Genomic DNA, 24,194 nt, shown 5'->3' with positions numbered 1-24,194 from the left:
GACCAATGGAGGAGGGTATGCAGACCCACAGTACATTGCCATATTCAGATGGTGGAAGATTGCAACAAGTGTTGGACTCAATCAAACTCAAACCGTTCACTTATCATAAGAGAGATTCATCAATATTCCAGTCCTAGAAACCATCTTTAGGCTGGGACCTCATGTAGAAAAAACACTGCACTTTAGCCATGCAAAGTGAATGGGAATCTGGCTAATCCCGCAGAGGAAAACTGTGAAAAATGTTTTGAGGAAAAAAAATGAGTTGCATTTGCGTTTTTTGCTGCAGCTTGTTATGTTGGGCCTTAGCCTTAAAAAGGATCTGCTGCAAAATTCTTCGTGCCACACACCTCACGACACCTTCACAGATCTTGTAAAATCTATGCCATGACAGGTCAGAGTCGATGACAAATAGAGTAACTGTTGATTGGGGCCACACGGTGGCTCAGTGGTTAGCACTGCAGCCTTGCAGCGCTGGAGTCCTCATGTTCAAATCCTGCCAAAGGCAAAAAACCATCTGCAAGGAGTTTGTATGTTCTTCCCATGTTTGCATGGATTTCCATCTCCTATTCCAAAAAAGACATACTGAGAGAAAAAATGTACATTGTGAGCTCTATGTGGGGCTCAATCTATATTTAAAAAAAACCCCTGTCAATTCAATTCTCTTTTGTAACTTATGCATCTAGATTCCTTAGACTCCTTCCCTGCTCAGAACAGTCTTCGGGCCATAGTTGATAGAAGTCTAAGGTCTGTGTTTGTTTTTAACTTACTTGGATTCTTCCCTTTCCATCGACTTCTATGTAACCTGATCTGTTTGTAAGTCTTCAAATCTGGCAGTGAATTGAGTAGTTTAGCAGACAGGAGAGCATCTTGTAACAGGATATGGAAACTTTTTCCTCTGATAAGATATATTACAAAGCTTATAGTCACTTACAAAAAACCTTAAAGACAGTTAGGGCCAACTGAGTGCCATCTGTCGAAAATAGTGTGTGTGCTGTATTTTTGGACTGAACTGTGTGCATACATCAGTAGTACTTGGCCTGAACTCACCGTGTGCATAGGAATCACAGTACCCTGTATTTCATCTTTAATATCAATTATTTATTTGTCGAGGAACACAGGTTAATGAAACTGGAAATATTGATAACAATGAAATAAATGCTGAGCAATAGCCCCATTTACTATACTTCAGACAACTTAGAAAATATGAAACTTTAACAACTAGAACTGGTTCTCCTGCTAGAAATCATGGATTAAATTTCCTCCAACTTAGATCCATCCTCCGTACTCCAGCTTGTTGGGTAGATAGATACTAGTAAGAAATGTAGGGGACAGCGATGTCAACACTTGGATTTCTGCTTTCATTTTCCTCATAGTCATAATCTCCAGCTACAAAAAGAAAAACAATTAAGACCTTTAATTTCTGTTGGTAAAATAATTTCCTTACTATTCCAATCAGAAATGCTGTATATTTTATACACCTCTTGCTTCCACAGCGGCTGGCAGGAAACATACGGTCTCTTCTGTAAACTCAGCAGCTTTCTCTCATCCATTGCAGATAATGGAATCATAGCTTCTGAAGAGACATGTAACCTAAAACAGGTAGCATCAAACATGAAGATCAACTTGTAATGCATGAAGTGAGAGGAATCGTAGTGATGTGCCATTCTTACTGTCTGCATTATTCCTCACCTCTCCATGTCAGATGGCAACAGGCCAAGCCAAGCTATAGACGGGACTGTTAAATTATGAGCCTCAAATGACATTGACTAAAGAAAGAAAAAAAAGGTCTAATCTCAGAAATGAACACTAACTCAACAAAAAACAGACACAAAAAGCTAAATACTCAGTCAGGAAAATGTACTGCAGGGGTCACTTGCTGCAGAACCACTTATAGGGCCATTAGGGGCACGTTGTCATTAAATATCTATTTCTATCTATTAATATCTCTTTTCTCTCAGATGAAAATCAGTCACACAAAGTTTGCAGCCTAATGTAGGAGAAAAATAGCTTCAACTAAGTTCACATCTGCGCTGGGCTCTCCAAGACAAGAGGGACCTGAACAAAGGAGAGCCGGACCGCTAAAACCAGCGCTGCACCTCTAATGAGGCGACTGCCTCAGGTGGCGCTATGGCGGTGGGTGGCCTTTTTACTGACCTAAGCCAGTCCAGGACAAGCTGCATGCGAACTGTCCTGGACTGGCTTAGCGTCACAGCAGCCCAGCAGGGGAAGCGAGCGGTGGCTTTGGGCGGGTCTGTGGACGCAGCGCTGCTTTAACTCACACCTATTAGCAGCAGCGCTGCTCCAGGAGGCCGCCCCTCATCCCTAGCAGAGAGCAGGTCGTCTCCCTGCCTGCTCTCTGCATGGTAATGCACTTATCTGTGTCCCAAGAATGGCAGATAACAGCGGACAATGGCGGTTGAGGTTCTTGCAGAAGTGATGAGCAGGAGATGCAGGCAGGATGAAGATCACTTTGGTCCCTGAAGAGATGAGGAGCCTCTGCAAAAGTACTGGAAGCAGGGAAGCTGAAGCTCTGTAACAACCTAGATGGATCTGAGGATTCAGTGCTTTAGTAAAGATGGCGGCACCCAGTTTTGGTGCGCGGGGGAAGTTTTGTGGGCGGAGTTTACTCCTGATGAACTGCTCCAGCGGTCAGACAATCCAAAATGGTGGAATACACAGTCACAAACCATGAAATACAATAACACAGTCTCGATAAGGCTTTCACCCCCACTTTGTAGAGAGCACTGGTGATTTGGGTTATTCTGGGAGCAGTAGTTCAACAGAAATAACATACAGTCTTTAGGCAGGCACAGAGGCACAATCCTGTTCGTGACGCCACAAAAAAGAGGAGCTTGCGCTTGTAACACTCAGGAGGGCCAGGGCTGATATCACAGGTAGTATGTCAGATGTGGCCGGCTTGTAGAGAGGCCCTGGGTCCCCAAATGTGCACAAAGCCTCCTTTTTGATGTCCCCAACTACCCGCCCCCACGTGGTACCTGACAATGACAACAGACAACCAGGTCTTGGGGGTAGTCGTTGCTCTTTTGCTAGCAGGACAAGGTAATGCAAATATACATATGGAGTAATTCTTCACATACAATACAGTGATCTTTGCAGGTAGCAGCCAGGAAGCAGGTGATGGAGCTTGGAGCAGGAAATTGCTTGGGTGGTTAAACTTGTATATACTTGTAAAGATGGCCTGTATCCAGGGGGTTAGTCCTCAACAAACTGGGTACACGTATGTAGGAGAGGAAATAGGGGTGTTGACAGCGGGAGACCCTCAAATTCTGTCAGACTAGCTATGGGCTTCTTAAATATAGATTTGTCCCAAAGACTTACTTGAATAGAGATACGTGTGAGGTCCCAGATGTATGGATAAGCAGGTCTGTAAACTTTAGTACTTGTAGACTTGGAACTTCAGAGGAAAACACTCTCTGGGGAGAATCTTGAGCCCAGAGGAAAATACATCTCTGGTTGAAGTGCCCTGATGCTTGGCTGCCATTTTCAGCTCCACATGTGTAGATCTCTTCACACAAAAGAACACAAAGGGTTCCCAACCCCCTCTAGAGAGGGGTGTAACTCCTCCTCCTCCAGGCCAGTCAAGGGAGCTTGATTGGTCCTGAAGGTCACCTGATCATACTGGACACTTCTTTACATTGGCAACATAAATTACAATGGCAAGTACAGGCAGGCGAAGTTCACAAAACATCCACAAGATGGCGCATTATTAGACCCCCATGTGTACTGGCTCCGGTGAAATAGAAATACTGCTAAATATATAGGAAGGAAGGGAGAGAAACCTCTTTACCTTATATGCAAATGTCCATACCATCTCGGTCTGCAAGGACTATTAAAGGGAATTGGACGAGCAGGACCGGGACATTACACCCCAACTCATGAAAGGTCTTCTTTAAGGGGCTTTGTGTATGTGAGGACAATATGGGTCAGGTGCCTGGAGAAGTGAGGAGTCAAAGATGTCCGTGTCTGTGACTGTATTCAGTCCAGGGGGGGGGGGCGCCTTTCTGTCATCCGCCTCAGGCAGCAGAAAGGCTAGGTTCTCCACTGGCTACAACAACGGATTTTTGTCAGCAGTCTGCTGTTTTCATACTGAAAGCAGTGAAGGACTTTTCTCCCTGCCGCTTTCTAGTGGTTTCTGCGGTGGAGTCTCTAACTAAGACTCCGGCGCAGATGTGAACTTGGCTTTGAACTAGTCAAATTGATTGAGTCTGTGAGCATTCCTACAATGTTAACAAGATCCATGTACATTAATTTCACCCAGGACATGTAGAAGTAGTTAATTTGGTTGTATTCCTTATTTGTCCATGGATTGCCCCATATCCTCATAGCATAATCATGTTTAGTACACAGCCATAATTGTAATAACAAACATGCTAACGTGGAGCTTTTGTATTTTGTATTATTATTGTATTATCTATGTTGCTTAACACACTGAATTAGCCTATGGTGGGACTATTAAAGGATTACTTTATCTTATCTTATGTTATTAATGTAGCATGTTAGTTATGCTGCATGGTGAAAGGCACAAAAAATGGTAAAATTGCAAAGAGTTAATAAAAAGTAATCAATAAGCTTTATGTACCACCAAAATTGAAAAATACAGCACATACTGCAAACCACCAGCCCTCATATGGTTTTGTCAATGGAAAAATAAAAATAAATTATGGCTTTTTATATGTGATAATGACCAAAAAAACGATTACTTGGATATTCAGACTTGAAACAACCTAGTTGTGAAGGAGATAAGATTCCTAATGATTAATCTTATTGCATCAAAAAACAAATACCTTTTATAGTAAGGCTTCCCTCAATTATCCTTATTATTGTCTATACTCACCAGAGAGCCGTATTTGTAGATGCACATAATCTCTATCCCTATAACAAAAAAAAAATCGTCACCACCATGGTGTCTCAAATTAAAGATGAGTCTCATCAGCCGCAAACAAACTGGGATACATATAATTGTATGCACAGGATAGTTGAATAGTGGAGATACAGTCATGGCCGTAAAGTGTTGGCACTACGCTCTGTACTCTGCTGAACTACAGGAACGTACTCCGCATGCTCGCATAAGTGGGCGCAAAAACATGGCCACCGGCACATGCATTCGGCTCTGCTTGTGGCCCGATGGCAGAGCTGACTGTGCAGGCGTACAAGTGTGGCCCCAGCGCCGGAAGAAGACGCATGAAGAGGACGTTCCAGAAGAAGATGAAGGCGGCACTGGAGAGAGTTCTCTCGCAGTATTGAGGACGCCCCCAGTGCTGCGAGAGAGCTCATTTGCATACCAACGGAAAACTGAATTTTAACCGAACGGCGGGGCAAAGAACACATCTAAAGGTAGGAGAAGAATAGCCTTTCTTAAGGCTATTTCTACGTGTCAACCAGAAAGAAAAAAGTTTTTAAGGGTAGAATCCCTTTAAGATCTCTCCACAGTTATTCAATGGGAATTAGATCTGGACTCATTGCTGGTCACTTCAGAACTTTCCAGTGCTTTATTTCCATCCATTCGTGGGTACTTTTTGAAGTAAGTTTAGGGTCATTGTCCTAGGTCGCAAACCAAACCGAACCAAAAGCCTTTGGTATTAAAGGATTATCTTATTAAAGGATTATTTCATGATTCCTTGCACAGTGTCAAGGCACCCAGTGCCAAAGGTGGCAAAACAATCTCAAAACATCTTGAACCTCCACCATATTTGCCTGTTGGTACTGTGCTCATTTTCTTTGCAGGCCTCATTCCATTTTCATTAAAGAGTAGAATGATGTGCTTTACCAAAAAGCTCTTTCCTGGTCTCTTCTGTTCACAAGACATTTTCCCAGAAGGATTTTGGCTTGCTTACGTACATTTGGGCAAACTGCAGTCTAGCTTTTTTATGTCTGTGTCAGCAGTTGGGTCCTCCTGGGTATCCTGCCATAGCGTTTCATTAAAATGTCGACGAAGAGATTGTGCTGACACTGATGCACCCTGAGTTGGCAGGACAGCTAGAATTTCTTTGGTACTTGATTGGGGCTGCTTGCTGTCTTGCAGTGTAACATTTCATCATTTTTTCTCTTCCTTCCATGTCCAAGGCGATTAGCTGCAGTGCCATGAATTGTGAACTTCTTGATTATGTTGCGTACAGTGGACAAAGGAGCTTCAAGATCTCTGGAGATGGACCTTTAATCTTGAGATTGTTCTACATTTCTGGGTATCAAGTCCTCAAAGAATTCACTTCTCCTTTCTGCTCTCCATGTTCAGTGTGGCACACATAGAAACAATGCAAAGATTGAGTCAGCTTTCCTCCTTTTTATCTGGTTTTAGGTGTGATTTTTATATTGACCACAGCTGTTACATGCCACAATTGAGTTTGAATGAGCATCATGTGCTTGAAATAGTTATTTACCCACAGTTTTTAAAAGGTATTAACAATCTTGTCTGGCCCGTGTGTGAAATTACATCCAATTTGCCTTTTTCTGGTTTTTTTTGTGTTGTTCCAATACAAAGTAAATAAACATGTGTATAACAAAACGTGTAGTTGCAATAATTTTCTGGAAAAAATTCAGGGGTGCCAACACTTACGGCCATGACTGTAACTGTTGTAGCTGGGCCTTAGGTATGTAAAACGGGTCATACTGCACAATGCATTTTTAACTGATACACAAAGTTTTATTCCTCTGTTTTCTTGAGTTACAGTGAGAATCTATACAGGAAGTGATAAAGAGTGGTGGATCAGAGTCATTTTAAAATTTGCTGTGATTACATGTTACAGTCATATCCAGTTGTCCAAGCTGAGTAACTCATTACATAACTGGACATTTCAGTCTTTCATACACATGTGTCATCAATATGCCTTCTTGGGAATATTTATACAAACAGCCAGTAGCTGGAGATTTCAGCTAATCTTCCACCTTGATGGGTCAGATGAAACCAGATTATTAACAAATTGCTGTAATTATCCATTGTTTAAAAATCATCATACCATGAGGATCTGCGTCAACCAAGGTGAATATAGGGATCTTAAAAGTGTCCCATAACTTCCTTACAAACAGCCTGGTATTCAGATCTGGCACTCCTTTCCCCTGGAATCAGAATAAAACAATACACAGGTTTCAGGCAGGCTGCAGAAGGCTAAAAAGTGAATGTGGTGCAATCTTACCGTAATAAGAATGCAGGGGCCGCATTTTCCACAAAAGTCGTCATCAAGAAGTCGTTGGAATGTTGCATCTTTTTCAATAATGAGGACAAAGTGAGCTGCACTTCTTAAGTCTTATATGTTAAAGAGAGCAGGTAAATACATGGATACAATAATATTCAAGTTTCTAATATTTATCCCAGCAATGTAGTGAGCTATATGGGAAACAGATTCTGGTTGTCAGCTTCTCAGGGCTGTTACTGCTGTAGTAATAGGGATGGCAGACAACTTTTCACAGAACCTTACTGTCAATACAATGTGGCATTTTTTTGTGTTCTTCTCCTACTGCTCTGCCTGTGTAAGTGTCAGTCTTCACTGTAACAATGGTCTTCTCAGTTTGAACAGGAAGCTCAGATTAAACAATTAGGTTCCTATTATATAAGGAAATACTGTATAACAATAATCACGAACATCATCTGTTCCTTTTGGAATAGAAATACTAATTTGGCAACTAAATCCGCATCATGACAGTAGACTTTTTAACTGAGTCATTCATGATGTTAAGGATGCTGCCCTCTAGAGGGCGGCATACAGAGTGCACTGTTCTCCTAATTACATCCTGGAGAATAGATTTGCATATTTTTTCACCCATCATCTATATAGTGATAACATAATCAACAGCACGTCACTTCTTATTAAGCGAAACACCAATTAAATTCAGCTATATATCATTATTGTCCATGTGCTTACAGCACTACCGCAGAGACAGTAATGATATATACTTCACTTGCTGACGCTAGGTTCTCCGTTGTTTGCGTCTGCATGGTGAGCTGAAAGGCAGAGAGCTTGTCCACTTAAAAAGCGGTTGCCTGAGAAAAGCTGTAGACCCCAACGTCCTTGCAGGACTCTTCTCTCCACGATTTTAGGCAGAATCCGTGGCAGAGATTCCAACGCATGTCTGAACCTAGCCTAAGAAATGAAAGTACCAACGGCCTGTAGCCTGGATGAGGCTGTAGCAGCATTCTTCACATAGTGTGGTTTTATTTTCACGTCTGGCACTTAAAGGATACTTGTAATCCCTTCAACATTCGATGGCACCAGGACTCCCTATAATGAAAGAAAATGGGTTTTCTTTTTAAGGCTTTATTCACACAGAGTAACACCAGGCGTTTTTTGTGTTTTTTGCACATAGCGCCGCGTTAACGTCGCGTAGTGCCGCGTATACGCCGGTCAACGCCACCGCAAAATAGCGCAGCGTTAACGCCGCGTATACGCGGCGCTACTCGGCGTTAACGCGGCGCTATGTGCAAAAAACACACAAAAAACGCCTGGCGTTACTCTGTGTGAATACAGCCTTACATTACAATAGTTCTTCATCATGGTAAATCATACAGGAGTGAATGCTCTTTGTTATTACAAAATAAATCCTGAAAATATTATAAAGAGCTCCAGCAGTCTCCCCACCTGAGGTTGGGTCCGATGAGTGCTAGTGACCCTTGTAGCCACCTGTGGCTGAACTTGAGAAATGCACTAAATGCAGAGAGTTCTTACCGAGGTGTTAGAACTGCAGTCTACTTTAGTCCCATCTTCCTCTATATATAGCAGGTTTCCTGCCACACAGCCCTTGGATGTTGAAAGCTGGGGATGAAAATCAGTATCCATACTAAAGTACAACGTTTTTTGATTATAGCAATCAAACATTAATAAGTGTAAATGTTTACATACGATATGTAAGCTTCTTCTTGGGACCTTTAACATACAGGAAATATCTGTCACTATTTTGTCCACCGTAGTCTGGCTGCCATAAAGCTGAACATTTTCATAAAAAATGTCCCTATGGTTAAGAAACACATAAAAACTTAAAAACATTTTGGGCTTTTTTTTTTAACTATATAGCGCACGTAATGGGAAAAGCGCCCTTTTTATTAGGAAAATCTTGATAAAAAGTGGCTGCATCTTAGGGTGTCAAAGTGACCGCTGTAAAACAGAATCCAATAGACTTCAATGTGTGTCGGTCTTACACACGCTACACATTGAAATCAATAGGGAAAAAAGCAGCGCATTCATGACTATGGGGAGCGCACATATGCCGGCTCCCATAGAAAGCAATGGGATCTGTTTTAACGTCGCTGATTCGGAACGGGTTGCAAGTTCAGAATCAGCGAGCATATACTCCGTGTGAGTGTGAAGGGGCCCTAAGGGATAAACGCCCAAGACCAGTAGTTTGTTGAGTACACAGTCTAGGCACCTGCGTCTGAAAGTTTGGGAGATCCACATTATTCCACAACAACAGTCATGGAAAGTGAATTGTGGAGGAATAAGGCACATTAGTGACTAACACTGAAAGGCTACATGTTGGTTGCTAATGGGTTAAACTGTGTTTTTCCCAGGAACATAGCTATATTTAAAATTGTACACCATTAAAAGTTAAACATTTTTAAACAGTTTTTTTAAAAAAAAAAAAATTCTATCCATCTTAATGGTTTTCTTTTGTTTTGATAGGTTACCAATGGATAGAACCATAACTGGAAGAACTTTGTATAGTATGACACTTGTTCAAAACCCAGTCATGATTTCCTTATTGTGGCGCAATTCTCTTCTCATGCATGCACTGTGCTCCTGCAAGAGAAGATAAGCAGGCCAAAATAAGGTAATCATGGCTGGGATTTGGACAAGCGCCAGGCCATAAGTACATACATTCCTGATCATATCTACGGTCAATCTATCAAGACTAGAGATGAGCGAACAGTGTTCTATCGAACTCATGTTCGATCGGATATTAGGCTGTTCGGCATGTTCGAATCGAATCGAACACCGCGTGGTAAAGTGCGCCATTACTCGATTCCCCTCCCACCTTCCCTGGCGCCTTTTTTGCTCCAAAAACAGCGCAGGGTAGGTGGGACAGGAACTACGACACCGGTGACGTTGAGAAAAGTAGGCAAAACCCATTGGCTGCCGAAAACATGTGACCTCTAATTTAAAAGAACAGCGCCGCCCAGGTTCGCGTCATTCTGAGCTTGCAATTCACCGAGGACGGAGGTTTCCGTCCAGCTAGCTAGGGCTTAGATTCTGGGTAGGCAGGGACAGGCTAGGATAGGAAGGAGAAGACAACCACAACAGCTCTTGTAAGAGCTAAATTCCAGGGAGAAGCTTGTCAGTGTAACGTGGCACTGACGGGCTCAATCGCCGCAACCCAGCTTTCCCAGGATCCTGAATGGAATACACTGTCAGTGTATTCCCGTATACCCGATATATACCCCGATACCCGTTCCAACGGTGTGCCCCCCCACCTTCACCCCAGAAATACCCTGCAAGTCCCCTAGCAATAGAATTGGGGCTATATACACCCACAATTTTTACTACTAGTATACAGTGCCATTGTCTGACTGGGAATTCAAAGAATATATTGGGGTTATAAATACCCTCATTTCTTGCTACTGCCATATAGTGCCAGTTTCTGACTGGTAATTCAAAGAATATATTGTGGTTACGTGCACCCACAATTTTTACTACTGGTATACAGTGCCATTGTCTGACTGGGAATTCAAAGAATATATTGGGAATACAAATACCCTCATTTCTTGCTACTGCCATATAGTGCCAGTTTCTGACTGGTAATTCAAAGAATATATTGGGGTTACGTGCACCCACAATTTTTACTACTGGTATACAGTGCCATTGTCTGACTGGGAATTCAAAGAATATATTGGGAATACAAATACCCTCATTTCTTGCTACTGCCATATAGTGCCAGTTTCTGACTGGTAATTCAAAGAATATATTGGGATTACGTGCACCCACAATTTTTACTACTGGTATACAGTGCCATTGTCTGACTGGGAATTCAAAGAATATATTGGGGTTATAAATACCCTCATTTCTTGCTACTGCCATATAGTGCCAGTTTCTGACTGGTAATTCAAAGAATATATTGGGGTTACGTGCACCCACAATTTTTACTACTGGTATACAGTGCCATTGTCTGACTGGGAATTCAAAGAATATATTGGGAATACAAATACCCTCATTTCTTGCTACTGCCATATAGTGCCAGTTTCTGACTGGTAATTCAAAGAATATATTGGGGTTACGTGCACCCACAATTTTTACTACTGGTATACAGTGCCATTGTCTGACTGGGAATTCAAAGAATATATTGGGAATACAAATACCCTCATTTCTTGCTACTGCCATATAGTGCCAGTGTCTGACTGGGAATTCAAAGAATATATTGGGGTTACGTGCACCCACAATTTTTATTACTGGTATACAGTGCCATTGTCTGACTGGGAATTCAAAGAATATATTGGGAATACAAATACCCTCATTTCTTGCTACTGCCATATAGTGCCAGTGTCTGACTGGGAATTCAAAGAATATATTGGGGTTACGTGCACCCACAATTTTTACTACTGGTATACAGTGCCATTGTCTGACTGGGAATTCAAAGAATATATTGGGGTTATAAATACCCTCATTTCTTGCTACTGCCATATAGTGCCAGTTTCTGACTGGTAATTCAAAGAATATATTGTGGTTACGTGCACCCACAATTTTTACTACTGGTATACAGTGCCATTGTCTGACTGGGAATTCAAAGAATATATTGGGAATACAAATACCCTCATTTCTTGCTACTGCCATATAGTGCCAGTGTCTGACTGGGAATTCAAAGAATATATTGGGGTTACGTGCACCCACAATTTTTACTACTGGTATACAGTGCCATTGTCTGACTGGGAATTCAAAGAATATATTGGGGTTATAAATACCCTCATTTCTTGCTACTGCCATATAGTGCCAGTTTCTGACTGGTAATTCAAAGAATATATTGTGGTTACGTGCACCCACAATTTTTACTACTGGTATACAGTGCCATTGTCTGACTGGGAATTCAAAGAATATATTGGGAATACAAATACCCTCATTTCTTGCTACTGCCATATAGTGCCAGTTTCTGACTGGTAATTCAAAGAATATATTGTGGTTACGTGCACCCACAATTTTTACTACTGGTATACAGTGCCATTGTCTGACTGGGAATTCAAAGAATATATTGGGAATACAAATACCCTCATTTCTTGCTACTGCCATATAGTGCCAGTTTCTGACTGGTAATTCAAAGAATATATTGGGGTTACGTGCACCCACAATTTTTACTACTGGTATACAGTGCCATTGTCTGACTGGGAATTCAAAGAATATATTGGGAATACAAATACCCTCATTTCTTGCTACTGCCATATAGTGCCAGTGTCTGACTGGGAATTCAAAGAATATATTGGGGTTACGTGCACCCACAATTTTTACTACTGGTATACAGTGCCATTGTCTGACTGGGAATTCAAAGAATATATTGGGGTTATAAATACCCTCATTTCTTGCTACTGCCATATAGTGCCAGTTTCTGACTGGTAATTCAAAGAATATATTGGGGTTACGTGCACCCACAATTTTTACTACTGGTATACAGTGCCATTGTCTGACTGGGAATTCAAAGAATATATTGGGAATACAAATACCCTCATTTCTTGCTACTGCCATATAGTGCCAGTGTCTGACTGGGAATTCAAAGAATATATTGGGGTTATAAATACCCTCATTTCTTGCTACTGCCATATAGTGCCAGTTTCTGACTGGTAATTCAAAGAATATATTGGGGTTACGTGCACCCACAATTTTTACTACTGGTATACAGTGCCATTGTCTGACTGGGAATTCAAAGAATATATTGGGAATACAAATACCCTCATTTCTTGCTACTGCCATATAGTGCCAGTTTCTGACTGGTAATTCAAAGAATATATTGGGGTTACGTGCACCCACAATTTTTACTACTGGTATACAGTGCCATTGTCTGACTGGGAATTCAAAGAATATATTGGGAATACAAATACCCTCATTTCTTGCTACTGCCATATAGTGCCAGTGTCTGACTGGGAATTCAAAGAATATATTGGGGTTATAAATACCCTCATTTCTTGCTACTGCCATATAGTGCCAGTTTCTGACTGGTAATTCAAAGAATATATTGGGGTTACGTGCACCCACAATTTTTACTACTGGTATACAGTGCCATTGTCTGACTGGGAATTCAAAGAATATATTGGGAATACAAATACCCTCATTTCTTGCTACTGCCATATAGTGCCAGTGTCTGACTGGGAATTCAAAGAATATATTGGGGTTATAAATACCCTCATTTCTTGCTACTGCCATATAGTGCCAGTTTCTGACTGGTAATTCAAAGAATATATTGGGGTTACGTGCACCCACAATTTTTACTACTGGTATACAGTGCCATTGTCTGACTGGGAATTCAAAGAATATATTGGGAATACAAATACCCTCATTTCTTGCTACTGCCATATAGTGCCAGTTTCTGACTGGTAATTCAAAGAATATATTGGGGTTACGTGCACCCACAATTTTTACTACTGGTATACAGTGCCATTGTCTGACTGGGAATTCAAAGAATATATTGGGAATACAAATACCCTCATTTCTTGCTACTGCCATATAGTGCCAGTGTCTGACTGGGAATTCAAAGAATATATTGGGGTTACGTGCACCCACAATTTTTATTACTGGTATACAGTGCCATTGTCTGACTGGGAATTCAAAGAATATATTGGGAATACAAATACCCTCATTTCTTGCTACTGCCATATAGTGCCAGTGTCTGACTGGGAATTCAAAGAATATATTGGGGTTACGTGCACCCACAATTTTTACTACTGGTATACAGTGCCATTGTCTGACTGGGAATTCAAAGAATATATTGGGGTTATAAATACCCTCATTTCTTGCTACTGCCATATAGTGCCAGTTTCTGACTGGTAATTCAAAGAATATATTGTGGTTACGTGCACCCACAATTTTTACTACTGGTATACAGTGCCATTGTCTGACTGGGAATTCAAAGAATATATTGGGAATACAAATACCCTCATTTCTTGCTACTGCCATATAGTGCCAGTGTCTGACTGGGAATTCAAAGAATATATTGGGGTTACGTGCACCCACAATTTTTACTACTGGTATACAGTGCCATTGTCTGACTGGGAATTCAAAGAATATATTGGGGTTATAAATACCCTCATTTCTTGCTACTGCCATATAGTGCCAGTTTCTGACTGGTAATTCAAAGAATATATTGTGGTTACGTGCACCCACAATTTTTACTACTGGTATACAGTGCCATTGTCTGACTGGGAATTCAAAGAATATATTGGGAATACAAATACCCTCATTTCTTGCTACTGCCATATAGTGCCAGTTTCTGACTGGTAATTCAAAGAATATATTGTGGTTACGTGCACCCACAATTTTTACTACTGGTATACAGTGCCATTGTCTGACTGGGAATTCAAAGAATATATTGGGAATACAAATACCCTCATTTCTTGCTACTGCCATATAGTGCCAGTTTCTGACTGGTAATTCAAAGAATATATTGGGGTTACGTGCACCCACAATTTTTACTACTGGTATACAGTGCCATTGTCTGACTGGGAATTCAAAGAATATATTGGGAATACAAATACCCTCATTTCTTGCTACTGCCATATAGTGCCAGTGTCTGACTGGGAATTCAAAGAATATATTGGGGTTACGTGCACCCACAATTTTTACTACTGGTATACAGTGCCATTGTCTGACTGGGAATTCAAAGAATATATTGGGGTTATAAATACCCTCATTTCTTGCTACTGCCATATAGTGCCAGTTTCTGACTGGTAATTCAAAGAATATATTGGGGTTACGTGCACCCACAATTTTTACTACTGGTATACAGTGCCATTGTCTGACTGGGAATTCAAAGAATATATTGGGAATACAAATACCCTCATTTCTTGCTACTGCCATATAGTGCCAGTGTCTGACTGGGAATTCAAAGAATATATTGGGGTTACGTGCACCCACAATTTTTACTACTGGTATACAGTGCCATTGTCTGACTGGGAATTCAAAGAATATATTGGGAATACAAATACCCTCATTTCTTGCTACTGCCATATAGTGCCAGTTTCTGACTGGTAATTCAAAGAATATATTGGGGTTACGTGCACCCACAATTTTTACTACTGGTATACAGTGCCATTGTCTGACTGGGAATTCAAAGAATATATTGGGAATACAAATACCCTCATTTCTTGCTACTGCCATATAGTGCCAGTGTCTGACTGGGAATTCAAAGAATATATTGGGGTTACGTGCACCCACAATTTTTACTACTGGTATACAGTGCCATTGTCTGACTGGGAATTCAAAGAATATATTGGGAATACAAATACCCTCATTTCTTGCTACTGCCATATAGTGCCAGTGTCTGACTGGTAATTCAAAGAATATATTGTGATTACGTGCACCCACAATTTTTACTACTGGTATACAGTGCCATTGTCTGACTGGGAATTCAAAGAATATATTGGGAATACAAATACCCTCATTTCTTGCTACTGCCATATAGTGCCAGTTTCTGACTGGTAATTCAAAGAATATATTGGGGTTACGTGCACCCACAATTTTTACTACTGGTATACAGTGCCATTGTCTGACTGGGAATTCAAAGAATATATTGGGAATACAAATACCCTCATTTCTTGCTACTGCCATATAGTGCCAGTGTCTGACTGGGAATTCAAAGAATATATTGGGGTTACGTGCACCCACAATTTTTACTACTGGTATACAGTGCCATTGTCTGACTGGGAATTCAAAGAATATATTGGGAATACAAATACCCTCATTTCTTGCTACTGCCATATAGTGCCAGTTTCTGACTGGTAATTCAAAGAATATATTGGGGTTACGTGCACCCACAATTTTTACTACTGGTATACAGTGCCAATTTCTAACTAGGAATTCAAAATGCGCAAGGCTCCCGGAAAGGGACGTGGACGAGGCCGTGGGCGAGGTCGGGGGAATGGTTCTGGGGAGCAAGGTAGCAGTGAAGCCACAGGGCGTCTCGTGCCTACTCCTGTGGGGCAGCAAGCATTGCGCCACTCCACAGTGCCAGGGTTGCTTGCCACATTAACTAAACTGCAGGGTACAAACCTTAGTAGGCCCGAGAACCAGGAACAGGTCTTGCAATGGCTGTCAGAGAACGCTTACAGCACATTGTCCAGCAGCCAGTCAGACTCTGCCTCCTCTCCTCCTATTACCCAACAGTCTTGTCTTCCTTCCTCCCAAAATTCCGAAGCTTTACAGAACAATAACCCAAACTGTCCCTGCTCCCCAGAGCTGTTCTCCGCTCCTTTCATTGTCCCTCAACCTGCCTCTCCACGTCACGATTCCACGAACCTAACAGAGGAGCATCTGTGTCCAGATGCTCAAACACTAGAGTCTCCTCCATCTCCGTTCGATTTGGTGGTGGATGACCAGCAACCCACCCTCATTGACGATGATGTGACGCAGTTGCCGTCAGGGCATCCAGTTGACCGGCGCATTGTGCGGGAGGAGGAGATGAGACAGGAGTTGGAAGAGGAAGTGGTGGATGATGAGGACACTGACCCGACCTGGACAGGGGGGATGTCAAGCGGGGAAAGTAGTGTGGATGTTGAGGCAGGTGCAGCACCAAAAAGGGTAGCTAGAGGCAGAGGCAGAGGTCAGCAGCTTAGGCGAAGCCAGGCCACACCCGGAATCTCCCAAGATGTTCCAGTTCGTACCCAGCCCCGAAAAACTCCCACCTCGAGGGCACGTTTCTCGAAGGTGTGGAGTTTTTTCAAGGAATGCGCCGAGGACAGATATAGTGTTGTCTGCACAATTTGCCTCTCGAAATTGATTAGGGGCTCTGAGAAGAGCAACCTGTCCACCACTTCAATGCGCCGTCATTTGGAATCCAAGCACTGGAATCAGTGGCAGGCAGCAACGGCAGGACAAAGGCCGCCTGCCGTTCACGCCACTGCCACTGCCACTGCCTCTGCCTCTGCCACTGCCACTGCTGACTGTGCTGGCGATGCACTCCAGAGGACGAGCCAGGACACCACTTCATCTGCCTCCGCCACTTTGTTGACTTCTACCTCATCCTCCCCTGGTCCTGTCTTATCTCCTTCTCCTGCACCATCAAAGGCACCATCAGGCGTTTCTTTACAACAACCCACCATCTCTCAGACATTGGAGCGGCGGCAGAAATACACTGCTAACCACCCACACGCGCAAGCCTTGAACGCCAACATCGCTAAACTGCTGGCCCAGGAGATGTTGGCGTTCCGGCTTGTTGAAACTCCCGCCTTCCTGGACCTGATGGCAACTGCGGCACCTCGCTATGCCGTCCCTAGCCGTCACTACTTCTCCCGGTGTGCCGTCCCCGCCTTGCACCAGCACGTGTCACTCAACATCAGGCGGGCACTTAGTTCCGCGCTTTGCACAAAGGTCCACTTGACCACCGACGCGTGGACAAGTGCATGCGGACAGGGACGCTACATTTCACTGACGGCACACTGGGTGAATGTAGTTGAGGCTGGGACTGCTTCCCAAACTGGCCCGGTGTACCTCGTCTCCCCGCCTAACATTCCTGGCAGGGACACGAGAAGAACACCCCCCTCCTCCTCCTCCTCTACCGCCTCCTCCTCCGCCACCGCCTCCTCCTCCGCCACCGCCTCCTCCTCCGCTGTTAGATTGACCCCAGCTACGAGTTGGAAACGTTGCAGCACTGGCGTTGGTAGACGTCAGCAGGCTGTGCTGAAGCTGATCAGCTTGGGGGACAGACAGCACACTGCCTCCGAGGTGAGGGATGCCCTCCTCGATGAGACGGCAATATGGTTTGAGCCGCTGCACCTGGGCCCAGGCATGGTCGTTTGTGATAACGGCCGGAACCTGGTAGCAGCTCTGGAGCTTGCCGGACTCCAACATGTTCCATGCCTGGCCCACGTCTTCAACCTAGTGGTGCAACGTTTCCTAAAGAGCTACCCCAATGTTCCAGAGCTACTGGTGAAAGTGCGGCGCATGTGCGCCCACTTTCGCAAGTCGACAGTAGCCGCTGCTAGCTTAAAATCTCTCCAGCAACGCCTGCATGTGCCACAACACCGGCTTTTGTGCGACGTCCCCACACGCTGGAACTCAACGTTTCAGATGTTGAATAGAGTGGTTGAGCAGCAGAGACCTTTGATGGAATACCAGCTACAAAACCCTAGGGTGCCACAAAGTCAGCTGCCTCAGTTTCACATCCATGAGTGGCCATGGATGAGAGACCATTGTGACATCCTACGGGTCTTTGAGGAGTCCACAAGGAGGGTGAGCTCTGAGGATGCGATGGTGAGCCTTACAATCCCGCTCTTGTGTGTTCTGAGAGAATCCCTGATTGACATCAGGGATAACTCAGATCACACAGAGGAGTTAGGGATAGCATCCGATCCGTCACAGCTGGAGAGTAGGTCCACACATCTGTCCGCTTCACTGCGTTTAATGGAGGAGGAGGAGGAGGAGGAGGAGGAGGAGGAAGAAGAGTTGTCCGATGATGTGATGGTGATACAGGAGGCTTCCGGGCAACTTCGAATCGTCCCATTGTTGCAGCGCGGATGGGTAGACATGGAGGATGAGGAGGAAATGGAGATTGAACTTTCCGGTGGGGCCAGAGGAGTCATGCCAACTAACACTGTGGCAGACATGGCTGAGTTCATGTTGGGGTGCTTTACAACCGACAAGCGTATTGTCAAAATCATGGAGGACAACCAGTACTGGATCTTTGCTATCCTTGACCCCCGGTATAAAAACAACATCTCGTCTTTTATTCCGGTAGAGGGGAGGGCCAATCGCATCAATGCTTGCCACAGGCAATTGGTGCAGAATATGATGGAGATGTTTCCAGCATGTGACGTTGGCGGCAGGGAGGGCAGTTCCTCCAGTAGGCAACCAAGTTCTCACCGGTCCACACAAACGAGGGGCACACTGTCTAAGGTCTGGGACACCTTGATGGCACCCCCTCGCCAAAGTGCCGCCACGGAGGGTCCTAGTGTCACCAGGCGTGAGAAGTATAGGCGCATGTTGCGGGAATACCTTTCCGACCACAGCCCTGTCCTCTCCGACCCCTCTGCGCCCTACACGTATTGGGTGTCGAAGTTGGACCTGTGGCTTGAACTTGCCCTATATGCCTTGGAGGTGCTGTCCTGTCCTGCCGCCAGCGTCCTATCTGAGAGGGTGTTCAGTGCAGCCGGTGGCATCATCACTGACAAGCGCACCCGTCTGTCAGCTGAGAGTGCCGACCGGCTCACTTTGATAAAAATGAACCACCACTGGATAGAGCCTTCATTTTTGTGCCCACCTGTGTAAAGCACCCCAACATGAAACTCCATGTCTGTACTCAACCTCTCCAATTCCTCCGCATCCTCATACTCATCCACCATAAGCGTTGCACAATTCTGCTAATACTAGGCTCCCTCCAACATGATTTCCCCCAACTCTGCTGGTTAGAGGCTCCCTCCACCCTGATTTCCACCAACTCTGCTGGTTAGAGGCTCCCTCCACCCTGCTTTCCCACAACTCTGCTGGTTAGAGGCTCCCTCCACCATGAATTTGCCCAAACTGGGCTGGTTAGAGGCTCCCTCCACCATGAATTGGTCCAAACTGGGGTTTTTAGAGGCTCCCTCCACCATGAATTTGCCAAAACTGGGCTGTTTAGAGGCTCCCTCCACCATGAATTGGTCCAAATTGGGGTTTTTAGAGGCTCCCTCCACCATGAATTTGCCCAAACTGGGCTGGTTAGAGGCTCCCTCCACCATGAATTGGTCCAAACTGGGCTGGTTAGAGGCTCCCTCCACCATGAATTGGTCCAAATTGGGGTTTTTAGAGGCTCCCTCCACCATGAATTGGTCCAAACTGGGCTGTTTAGAGGCTCCCTCCACCATGAATTGGTCCAAACTGGGGTTTTTAGAGGCTCCCTCCACCATGAATTGGTCCAAACTGGGCTGGTTAGAGGCTCCCTCCACCATGAATTGGTCCAAACTGGGTTTTTTAGAGGCTCCCTCCACCATGAATTGGTCCAAACTGGGGTTTTTAGAGGCTCCCTCCACCATGAATTGGTCCAAACTGGGGTTTTTAGAGGCTCCCTCCACCATGAATTGGTCCAAACTGGGGTTTTTAGAGGCTCCCTCCACCATGAATTTGCCCAAACTGGGCTGTTTAGAGGCTCCCTCCACCATGAATTGGTCCAAACTGGGTTTTTTAGAGGCTCCCTCCACCATGAATTGGTCCAAATTGGGGTTTTTAGAGGCTCCCTCCACCATGAATTGGTCCAAACTGGGCTGTTTAGAGGCTCCCTCCACCATGAATTGGTCCAAACTGGGGTTTTTAGAGGCTCCCTCCACCATGAATTGGTCCAAACTGGGCTGGTTAGAGGCTCCCTCCACCATGAATTGGTCCAAACTGGGTTTTTTAGAGGCTCCCTCCACCATGAATTGGTCCAAACTGGGGTTTTTAGAGGCTCCCTCCACCATGAATTGGTCCAAACTGGGGTTTTTAGAGGCTCCCTCCACCATGAATTGGTCCAAACTGGGGTTTTTAGAGGCTCCCTCCACCATGAATTTGCCCAAACTGGGCTGTTTAGAGGCTCCCTCCACCATGAATTGGTCCAAACTGGGTTTTTTAGAGGCTCCCTCCACCATGAATTGGTCCAAACTGGGGTTTTTAGAGGCTCCCTCCACCATGAATTGGTCCAAACTGGGGTTTTTAGAGGCTCCCTCCACCATGAATTTGCCCAAACTGGGCTGTTTAGAGGCTCCCTCCACCATGAATTTGCCCAAACTGGGCTGTTTAGAGGCTCCCTCCACCATGAATTTGCCCAAACTGGGCTGGTTAGAGGCTCCCTCCACCATGAATTGGTCCAAACTGGGGTTTTTAGAGGCTCCCTCCACCATGAATTGGTCCAAACTTGGCTGTTTAGAGGCTCCCTCCACCATTAATTGGTCCAAACTGGGCTGGTTAGAGGCTCCCTCCACCATGAATTGGTCCAAACTGGGTTTTTTAGAGGCTCCCTCCACCATGAATTGGTCCAAACTGGGGTTTTTAGAGGCTCCCTCCACCATGAATTGGTCCAAACTGGGCTGTTTAGCGGCTCCCTCCACCATTAATTGGTCCAAACTGGGCTGGTTAGAGGCTCCCTCCACCATGAATTTGCCCAAACTGGGCTGTTTAGAGGCTCCCTCCACCATGAATTTGCCCAAACTGGGCTGGTTAGAGGCTCCCTCCACCATGAATTGGTCCAAACTGGGGTTTTTAGAGGCTCCCTCCACCATGAATTGGTCCAAACTTGGCTGTTTAGAGGCTCCCTCCACCATTAATTGGTCCAAACTGGGCTGGTTAGAGGCTCCCTCCACCATGAATTGGTCCAAACTGGGTTTTTTAGAGGCTCCCTCCACCATGAATTTGCCCAAACTGGGCTGTTTAGAGGCTCCCTCCACCATGAATTGGTCCAAACTGGGCTGGTTAGAGGCTCCCTCCACCATGAATTTCCCAAAACTTGGCTGTTTAGAGGCTCCCTCCACCATGAATTGGTCCAAACTGGGCTGGTTAGAGGCTCCCTCCACCATGAATTTGCCCAAACTGGGCTGTTTAGAGGCTCCCTCCACCATGAATTGGTCCAAACTGGGTTTTTTAGAGGCTCCCTCCACCATGAATTGGTCCAAACTGGGCTGTTTAGAGGCTCCCTCCACCATGAATTTGCCCAAACTGGGCTGGTTAGAGGCTCCCTCCACCATGAATTGGTCCAAACTGGGCTGGTTAGAGGCTCCCTCCACCATGAATTGGTCCAAACTGGGCTGTTTAGAGGCTCCCTCCACCATGAATTTGCCCAAACTGGGCTGGTTAGAGGCTCCCTCCACCATTAATTGGTCCAAACTGGGCTGGTTAGAGGCTCCCTCCACCATGAATTTGCCCAAACTGGGCTGTTTAGAGGCTCCCTCCACCATGAATTTGCCCAAACTGGGCTGTTTAGAGGCTCCCTCCACCATGAATTTGCCCAAACTGGGCTGGTTAGAGGCTCCCTCCACCATGAATTGGTCCAAACTGGGTTTTTTAGAGGCTCCCTCCACCATGAATTTGCCCAAACTGGGCTGGTTAGAGGCTCCCTCCACCATGAATTGGTCCAAACTGTGTTTTTTAGAGGCTCCCTCCACCATGAATTTGCCCAAACTGGGCTGGTTAGAGGCTCCCTCCACCATGAATTGGTCCAAACTGGGTTTTTTAGAGGCTCCCTCCACCATGAATTTGCCCAAACTGGGCTGGTTAGAGGCTCCCTCCACCATGAATTGGTCCAAACTGGGTTTTTTAGAGGCTCCCTCCACCATGAATTTGCCCACACTGGGCTGGTTAGAGGCTCCCTCCACCATGAATTGGTCCAAACTGGGGTTTTTAGAGGCTCCCTCCACCATGAATTTGCCCAAACTGGGGTGTTTAGAGGCTCCCTCCACCATGAATTTGCCCAAACTGGGCTGTTTAGAGGCTCCCTCCACCATGAATTTGCCCAAACTGGGCTGGTTAGAGGCTCCCTCCACCATGAATTGGTCCAAACTGGGGTTTTTAGAGGCTCCCTCCACCATGAATTTGCCCAAACTGGGGTGTTTAGAGGCTCCCTCCACCATGAATTTGCCCAAACTGGGCTGTTTAGAGGCTCCCTCCACCATGAATTTGCCCAAACTGGGCTGGTTAGAGGCTCCCTCCACCATGAATTGGTCCAAACTGGGGTTTTTAGAGGCTCCCTCCACCATGAATTGGTCCAAACTTGGCTGTTTAGAGGCTCCCTCCACCATTAATTGGTCCAAACTGGGCTGGTTAGAGGCTCCCTCCACCATGAATTGGTCCAAACTGGGTTTTTTAGAGGCTCCCTCCACCATGAATTTGCCCAAACTGGGCTGTTTAGAGGCTCCCTCCACCATGAATTGGTCCAAACTGGGCTGGTTAGAGGCTCCCTCCACCATGAATTTCCCAAAACTTGGCTGTTTAGAGGCTCCCTCCACCATGAATTGGTCCAAACTGGGCTGGTTAGAGGCTCCCTCCACCATGAATTTGCCCAAACTGGGCTGTTTAGAGGCTCCCTCCACCATGAATTGGTCCAAACTGGGTTTTTTAGAGGCTCCCTCCACCATGAATTGGTCCAAACTGGGCTGTTTAGAGGCTCCCTCCACCATGAATTTGCCCAAACTGGGCTGGTTAGAGGCTCCCTCCACCATGAATTGGTCCAAACTGGGCTGGTTAGAGGCTCCCTCCACCATGAATTGGTCCAAACTGGGCTGTTTAGAGGCTCCCTCCACCATGAATTTGCCCAAACTGGGCTGGTTAGAGGCTCCCTCCACCATTAATTGGTCCAAACTGGGCTGGTTAGAGGCTCCCTCCACCATGAATTTGCCCAAACTGGGCTGTTTAGAGGCTCCCTCCACCATGAATTTGCCCAAACTGGGCTGTTTAGAGGCTCCCTCCACCATGAATTTGCCCAAACTGGGCTGGTTAGAGGCTCCCTCCACCATGAATTGGTCCAAACTGGGTTTTTTAGAGGCTCCCTCCACCATGAATTTGCCCAAACTGGGCTGGTTAGAGGCTCCCTCCACCATGAATTGGTCCAAACTGGGTTTTTTAGAGGCTCCCTCCACCATGAATTTGCCCAAACTGGGCTGGTTAGAGGCTCCCTCCACCATGAATTGGTCCAAACTGGGTTTTTTAGAGGCTCCCTCCACCATGAATTTGCCCAAACTGGGCTGGTTAGAGGCTCCCTCCACCATGAATTGGTCCAAACTGGGTTTTTTAGAGGCTCCCTCCACCATGAATTTGCCCACACTGGGCTGGTTAGAGGCTCCCTCCACCATGAATTGGTCCAAACTGGGGTTTTTAGAGGCTCCCTCCACCATGAATTTGCCCAAACTGGGGTGTTTAGAGGCTCCCTCCACCATGAATTTGCCCAAACTCTGCTGGTTAGAGGCTCAATCCACCCTGATTTTCAAAACAAATGTTGGTGCCAACCTCAACTTACTACAAGGGCCAAATTCACTGCTGGTGACAAGCTCTCCTCACTGCAAGTGCCAAATACACATGTTTCAAGGTGTTTTCCTACTGTCAGAGATGTGGTATTGAGTGTGT

General features: G+C 45.1%; 1 protein-coding gene across 1 annotated transcript in view; it reads right to left on the bottom strand.

The window, feature by feature from the left end:
* Positions 1-1,266: 1,266 nt before the first annotated feature.
* Positions 1,267-24,194, bottom strand: part of SPO11 (SPO11 initiator of meiotic double strand breaks) — a 71,522-nt gene continuing 48,594 nt past the window's right edge. The window contains exons 6-14 of the mRNA XM_075276872.1: positions 8,853-8,961; positions 8,679-8,765; positions 8,198-8,234; positions 7,152-7,261; positions 6,975-7,074; positions 4,856-4,893; positions 1,690-1,766; positions 1,479-1,590; positions 1,267-1,386 (exon numbers count right to left, since the gene is read on the bottom strand). Coding sequence (XP_075132973.1) covers positions 1,267-1,386; positions 1,479-1,590; positions 1,690-1,766; positions 4,856-4,893; positions 6,975-7,074; positions 7,152-7,261; positions 8,198-8,234; positions 8,679-8,765; positions 8,853-8,961 — 790 coding nt within the window. The remainder of the gene's footprint in view (positions 1,387-1,478; positions 1,591-1,689; positions 1,767-4,855; positions 4,894-6,974; positions 7,075-7,151; positions 7,262-8,197; positions 8,235-8,678; positions 8,766-8,852; positions 8,962-24,194) is intronic.

The sequence above is a fragment of the Leptodactylus fuscus genome, chromosome 6, assembly GCF_031893055.1.
Source record: "Leptodactylus fuscus isolate aLepFus1 chromosome 6, aLepFus1.hap2, whole genome shotgun sequence".
Lineage (NCBI taxonomy): Eukaryota > Metazoa > Chordata > Amphibia > Anura > Leptodactylidae > Leptodactylus > Leptodactylus fuscus.
The sequence above is the reverse complement of the archived record's forward strand: the minus strand, read 5'-3'. Positions and strand labels throughout refer to the sequence as shown.